Source organism: Silurus meridionalis, chromosome 22, assembly GCF_014805685.1.
Source record: "Silurus meridionalis isolate SWU-2019-XX chromosome 22, ASM1480568v1, whole genome shotgun sequence".
Taxonomy (NCBI): Eukaryota; Metazoa; Chordata; class Actinopteri; order Siluriformes; family Siluridae; genus Silurus; species Silurus meridionalis.
Window position 1 is genome coordinate 15,011,174 of NC_060905.1, and position 7,476 is coordinate 15,018,649.

Genomic DNA, 7,476 nt, shown 5'->3' on the forward strand with positions numbered 1-7,476 from the left:
GCCATACCACCATATGCAATCTAATCTTGAGCAATAAGAATCAGAAGGCCAGATTGGAAGTACAGAGACGAACTACGAATGTTATGTAACAGAGTTTTAAGGACTGAAAACCAAAGTGAATGAAAGGACAAAGTATGGAGAAAGACAGGATCTGCTCATGATCCAAAACACACAAGCTAATCGGTCAAGCACGGTGAAAGTGGTGTCAGTGTTTTTCTGAAAACAAGGCAAGTTGTTGGCAGGACATTTAAAAAAATTTGGAGTCTAATACAATACTTAGTCTTACATATACAGGCACCTTTTTACATATTCAAAGTCCATGCATGAACCTAATATAATGATTACTGAATATAGATACAAGTCAGGTTTAATATGTATCATATATAAACAAGTGTTAACAGTTTTCACAGCTAAATTAATGAAAAAAATTTGAAATTGGATTTTCTTTTGCTATTTAGTCAGGTGAGTTTTTATTTAAATATTTTAAGTATTTTATTAGTTCTGGAACAATATAAATGTACAGAATCCAGGGAAAAACATTAATATTAATCTTAAAAATTGAATAAATAAAAATTAACTGGGAAAATAGAGGAATAATTATCCTACACAGAAAGCAAAGGGGCGCAGACTTTTGCACAGTAAACATAGGCGCCATGTTTTGGAGGCGGAACTGGCTGACTAGCAAAAAAAATCCCAACCAACCAAAAGAAAAGCGCATGCGCGGATTTTTCTTTTCAACGCGCATGCGCTATCGCTTTTCTTTGGGTCCTGTCTTATTGTGGCTCACGGTTTAGAAGCTAGCTGGCTGCCATGTCTGAGAAGAAACAAACGGTAGATTTGGGTTTGTTGGAGGAAGACGATGAATTTGAGGAATTTCCAGCCGAAGGTGGGTGAATATAAGAGATAAAGTGTGGGATTTGGGCGACCAAGAGCGGAGAATAGACGGCTAGTGGGCACAGTGACTCAGCTAGCAGCTAACTGTGCTAACGTGTGCTGACAATGTTTTGCTAGCAAGCGAACTAAATTATTAACATTTTGTAAAGTGAAAAGTGTTAAAACGCTTTATATAGGACAGCGTAATACGTCCTCATAATATTCTAAAATTACAAGATTAGTTAGGTGTTAGATGCTAATGTTTGCTAGCTGTCTAGCAAAAGGTTTCAATAAGCTGTTAGTCTCTCCCTCTACATTCATGCCATTTCGCAGATATTCTCATTAGGACACAGATAAAGAATACAATCATTATATTAGGTGGGACAAGAGTTAGAAATAGGATCTAGACCTCCCAGTGGAGAGAAGTGTCTGGGAGGTCGTCTTCCTTTACCCTGAGAGATGGATGGACCAGTAAAGTGGTTGTGGATCAGAGGGAGCATGGTGCAATGTATGGGGTGAGATAAGTGCTGTGAGGAAGACGGGTGATGGTTTGATTTTGGCTTTGCTGGCAAGTGTCAGTGTTTAAAATCTTATGCAGGAAGCATCGCAGTGGAAGAACATAGTAAGGTTTAAAAGAAGTAATGTGTCAGCATGCTGGATCGGTTACAGTGGTCGAATGTCTTTCAGAGGCAGAGCTGCCAAGAGTAAATTGCAGTAATCCAGTCTTGAGACGACGAAGCACCGAACAAGCATCCGAGTAGCCAGTGTGGACACAAATGGACTTCTTATACTGTAAAGAAAGAACTGTTTGAGATTAGTCCTTGGTTACCCATATCTGTGGAAACTAGTTCATTTAATTGCCACATTAGATCAAAATGCTAATTAAAAAAAGATAAATAAAAATGTAAATGCACTGCATGGTGTTTTCTTTGTTTTAGTTTGAAATGATCCCACACTTTGAGTCGTTTACTTTGGCCCGAATCTTCTCCTTGCCCCTCGCTGTTTTCTGCACGTTCCTCCATTTTTTCATTCTGCAGCATCTTCTGTGTAACCTGTCCAGAGCGCTCCAGGGTTTAGCTGGTGGTGCGTTATTAATAATGGTCCGTGGAGAAATGCAGTGCTCCGCGTGTAGTTAAATGGACTAAACAAAGAAAGTAATGTACTTAAATGCTTTTTTTGTATTTTAATTACTCAAGTTACTCAAAAATTATTTCAGCCCACACTCACATTAAACTTTAGTAGTTCAGAAACTTGTTTTAGTCATCTTCAGAATACTCATCAGCCTTTATAATAATGATGATAAGAATACTGCGGATTCTGTTCCACCGAGGCTTGCCATTTAAACCTGTGTTCATTCTTAGATTGGACAGGCTTGGACGAAGACGAGGACGCTCACGTGTGGGAAGATAACTGGGACGATGATAACGTAGAAGATGACTTCTCCAACCAGCTGAGGTACACTGTTGTCTTCTAGCAAGCACGTTTCATCGTTCCTCTGTGCGGTTACGTGCACCTGTCTATCTGAACAGCGTTTTAACGGAAAAAATAATTCACCAGAAACCTTCTCAGACATAATGTTTTGCAGTAGAAGAAGTTGCTTAGTAAGAGCTTCCCGATTCAACACGCATGTAGTGCCAAGATTATAAGATTATCGGCACACACACACACATTAACTCCATAAAGCAGACTGCAGGCAGGCTGTTGGAAAGGAACTCGGCACATGCTGGTGATTTTCCTGCCCAAAACAATTTTCAGTCTGCTAGCAGGAATCTGATGGGTTGAATCAGAAATTGTTCACAGAACTTTTCTTCCAACAATTAAATTCTAGTGAGGAGATGAAATGCACAAGATCTTGTAAAGGCAGTGAGCGACCTGAACGTGACTATTAGAACATTGTAAACTGGAAAATGATAGAAGGCACATGTATTGAGAGAAAGCAAAGCAATATTCAAGGATTATTTGTAGCCTAAACAAAAATCCTTAGCTCTTAAAAAGTCATGTGCGGGGGAAAAATAAACTTGTGGGGATCTTTAGTTTATTTTTTCTTTTTTTTACATATTTCAAGTAAATTGTTAAATTAGTTTAAAGTTTTTACTATTAAGTTATTATATAAATGTAGTTTGTTCACTGTTATGGAAAACATTTCACCCTTTTATTATATTAGCTATTATACACTTATAAGATGAAAAAAAGAAACCTTTTATGTTCAGAACAGTTTTTCCATCAGTCTTAAATGCATTGCTGTATTCTGTTATAAACTCTTTCGTATTCATTCTTTTTGGCAGAGCTGAACTTGAGAAGCACGGCTACAAGATGGAGACGTCATAATGTTGACCGCTACGTATCACGCTGTCGAGTGGTTAATCCCAGATGAACATTGTACTTATTTCATGTGTAAGAATTCAAATGTGAGGAGTGTTATTAGTGTGAGGAAAATGGATTAGATTTTTTTTTTTTTAGTATGTGTTCACCAAAAGACTGTTTGTATGTGTTAATAGTTGCTATAATAAAGCTATTCTCTTCTTATCTGGTTTTAGTTTCATTTTTGTAGTGTGTGTGTGTGTGTGTGTGTGTTACAAACAAATATTTAATGTTATGAATTTACTTGCGATTAATCGCACAATTTAATCTGTTCTAAATGTACCTAAAATTAATACTTAAGTTTTTAATACACTAACTAATTGTAACAGATGTTATAAATATTTTAATTTTACTCAAAATCTCTCCCTTTGTTATTGATATTTAATTTTTTTACACTCTGGAAATTATTCTTTTAATATTAATTTCTTTCGAGATACCGTGCTTCTGTAGTTATGTGCATTTTTGAATTTTGGTTAAATATGGTATGTGGTTCCTGTTAGAATTATGTTCCAGTTGCTTTCCCTCAGTTTGCTGTAAGCATGACTGAGGAAAGGTCAACGCTGAAATTGTCTGGGAAGGCAATGTTTGGTGATTAAAAATTATTTGTCGGTAGAGTTTATTCTTTTTTATTTTTTAATTTTATATCTGTGTCTTTGCCTTTTAAAACGTGGTCCTTTTAGAAAAATATATTTGTAATAAAATTGGTCAAACTGAAATTCGTTCTGCCTTAATCGCGAGTTAAATTAATATATATAATGAGATTTTCAGAACAAGTACATGAAGAAATGCTTATTACATGCAGTGAAACACAGGAGTGGAAACACTTGTGATGGTGATAATTCTCACATACTCGCATACTTTTAGCATTAGTTTAGTGATCCAACAGAAAACATGGCTCTCTTTGGTCAGTCAATAAAATGTTGGTAATTATTAAGTAATAGTCGCACCAGACCTTCACCTTTCTGCTTTCTTTCTGCAACTTAAATGCACACCACAAATGAAGGCAATGATGTTTTGGGTAATATTGCCTCTGCATCCTCTCCAAAATCAGACCCACTTAGTAACATACTGTTGATGGGTGCAATTTAACGCATAACTGTATAGGTTACGTTTTCAGTAATACAAGTTTAATGACTATTTTACACAAATTATTTTCGCTACGATCTACTGTTATCTCCAGATAAACCACTAAATCAGTAAACCAATATTTAGCAGTAAATATCACTACAGTTACAGGTAGTTTATTATTTTGTGGATTTGGGCCTGACTATAAATTTTGTTATATTTATACAAGGTAAGCAGGAGAATAATTTAATTGTAATTTTTTTATAATATAAAATAATTTTAATGTAATGTTGTTTCTTGATCTAGCCAACATTGTATGCTATTGTTTTTTTGTTTTTTTTGTAAAATGATTTTCTTGTTGGTAATGTTGACACTTTGCTTAATTAAAAAACTTAAAACGTAAAATCTACCAGTTTAAACACCACATCTATCCAGGGTTAAGCTTCTAGGCTGATAACTGAGATTGTGGACAGATCCCTGTATGTGTTATTCAGTGATCTAAACCCACAGAGGCAGGGAAAGCAAGCTGAGAAGCAGCTCCTCTTCTGTACACAGCACTTCCTGCTGAGCCTGTGGTGTTCGGCAGGCAGATTATCCAGTACACTGTGTGTTAGAGGCAGGGGGGTGGCCACAGTGTGTCCTGCCTGGGCCTGCCCACCTTCGTCATCGGGCCCTGGTCTTCCGCTTTGCTCAGCAGGGGCTCCCACAAGCCAGTCGAGGCCAATTTGCCCAGCCGCACACCCCTTGCAGAATGATTTCTTTGAATGTGTGGCTCTCGCTCTCAGCGCCATAATGAGCTGAAATCGACGCCAGTACGACATCTTTTACCACAGGAGAAAATCCTCCCGTTCTGCTCCGCCTCTGCATGCCCTCCTTCTGTTTTACTGTCCCCCTTTTTTTTTTTCTTAGTTGAGCCTTTGACTCTGTAAGCGCATTTATTTAAATTATTTCCAAAGCATTCGGAGTTTTGTTTAATTTTTCCAACAAGTTTCATTCTTCATTTTCAATATTCAGATGATTTCTTGGGCGATTTCCTATTACCATTGAAACATAGCACGGTTTAAACACGAGCACTACTTCTACAAATGAACCTAATTTCATAGTTGAGACACCGAGCCTTCGAATTAAATGAACTGCTATTAAGTCAATAATACCTGCACTTTTTGTAATTTTAACAGGGGAATACAGAGGAGCAGGAGCGTACGCACACGCACACGCACAGCCAGACATACTCATAACATGCAAATCCACCGATACCCCCTTGAAAATGAGTGCTGTGGGCTGGATGATTATTTTAATTGTTGGAAAGTCGGCGAGGTGTGAAAATCACTAAGTGAGAGGAACGGGGCGAAGAATCCGAGACCATTTTGTTTGTGCCTGAGGCGTAAGATTAGCTTTGTGTTTGACTGAAGGTGGTCTTTTTTGGGCCATCCTCAAAAAACAACAAAAAAACAAAACAAAAAAGTATCTTTAGGCATGACTGTAACATTTGGTTTGGGTCTGTAGTGTTTCTTTAATTCTTTAACTGTTTCCACTTGAGTCTGTATTTTGTTCTTCTATCTACATAAGTGAAATTATAGATATGGCAAGTATTCATATATATAATATTGCTTGCTATCATAATTAATAATCAAATGTCATTTATTTACATAAAACCAGGAATGTTGTTTCTGATCGAATAATCAAATACTGATGAGTCATTCCGGGTCCCACAGGTATTTCTCACACTCGGATATTTGTTTATTTTGTTGTTTATTTTGCGGATCCTTTTTTCTGCAATGAGGGAAAGTGAGAGTGACTGTGGTTCTGTGCTGCACACGACCCCAGTGAGCTTCCCTTCCCTGAGCCAAGAAAAGATGGGGCTGTTGAGCTGGGAGTTTGCAGCTGCTGCAATAATAGGCGTAATTGCACATTTTCTTTTGTGGGGCTCAAATTAGTGGCAGAGCACAGCTACAATGCCCAAACTGCGGGTAAAAAAAAAATTTAAAAGGAGGGGGGGAGGGAGAGAAAGAGAGGCTCATGGGGGCAAACTGCTCACCAGTGTGGTCCATCACCACCACCCACAGCTCCCTGTCCACACCTGCACTCGCCCTCGCCAAAGTAAACACAGATAATAAGGTGTAATTACTTTAAAAATAATAATGAGAGCCCTCCATGTGACAATGGCCAGCCTGTTTATTGAGGGATGAAAATAACTTGTGAAGACACAGATGAGGGTTCCCCCCATCAGGAGACCCTGAAAAGGCTGTGCCATGTGTTAACCTTGTCTTTCAGCCTTTTTCCCCATGACTCAGTACAGAGTGAACGAGTCAGGCAGAAATCCCAAACTCTGTCATTTAGCACTTCCACTGTAACCTCCATCAGAGAAAAGTGCCCTGTTACAGCACTCGGGATCATTACCATTAAATGACTGCTAGATATTTGCTCCTATTTTGCTATTTATTTTGTTTAGGCCTACTGGTTACATCTGGTAGAGCATGTTGTTAAAACACAGTGAAAATACTAGTAAGAATAAAGGTCATATTCATAATTTTTCATTCTATTTATAAGACTATCTATCTATCTATCTATCTATCTATCTATCTATCTATCTATCTATCTGTCTGTCTGTCTGTCTGTCTGTCTGTCTGTCTGTCTGTCTGTCTGTCTGTCCTGTAAACACGTCCATATCGTGTTATAACACATTAATAAGCCCACACATGCACCAACTCTGAATGAAGTCTAGACCTGTGAAAGCATATAACACTCTAAATAAACAGGTTTATGCAATATAATAATGATATTATATATTATTATTATAAATATAAAATTATATATATATATAAATTTTTTTAGTGTTGGTGATGTATTATAGAAACACTACTTATAATGCATTACAAATTTTTTAATGAATTGTAATGCCCTTCATTCAATAGTCATTGCAATATGCATTATAGAATCCACTATAGCTTGCTAAGAATGACCAAAAATCTTTTTTTCAACAAAAATTATTTATCTGTGTATTTCGCATGTTTCTTTTGCGGTGTTGCAGAAATAAACGGGTAACACTTTCTATGAAAGTTCAATGTATTATGTCCTCTGAATGCATCTGTAGAATATTTATAATACATTCATCAATATTCTTCCACCTCTGAAATGTGTTTTGTTCTTGCTTTTAGTTACTGCTTTTGTATGTAG

At 37.1% G+C, this 7,476-nt stretch overlaps 1 protein-coding gene across 1 annotated transcript; it reads left to right on the forward strand.

Moving 5' to 3' along the window:
- The first annotated feature begins 726 nt into the window (after window positions 1-726).
- Window positions 727-3,399, forward strand: sem1 (SEM1 26S proteasome subunit). Its single transcript, XM_046834293.1, has 3 exons — window positions 727-886; window positions 2,235-2,328; window positions 3,159-3,399. Exons 1-3 carry the CDS (start codon window positions 811-813, stop codon window positions 3,199-3,201), a joined length of 213 nt encoding a protein of 70 aa, XP_046690249.1. The 5' UTR covers window positions 727-810; the 3' UTR covers window positions 3,202-3,399.
- The last annotated feature ends 4,077 nt before the right edge of the window (window positions 3,400-7,476 follow it).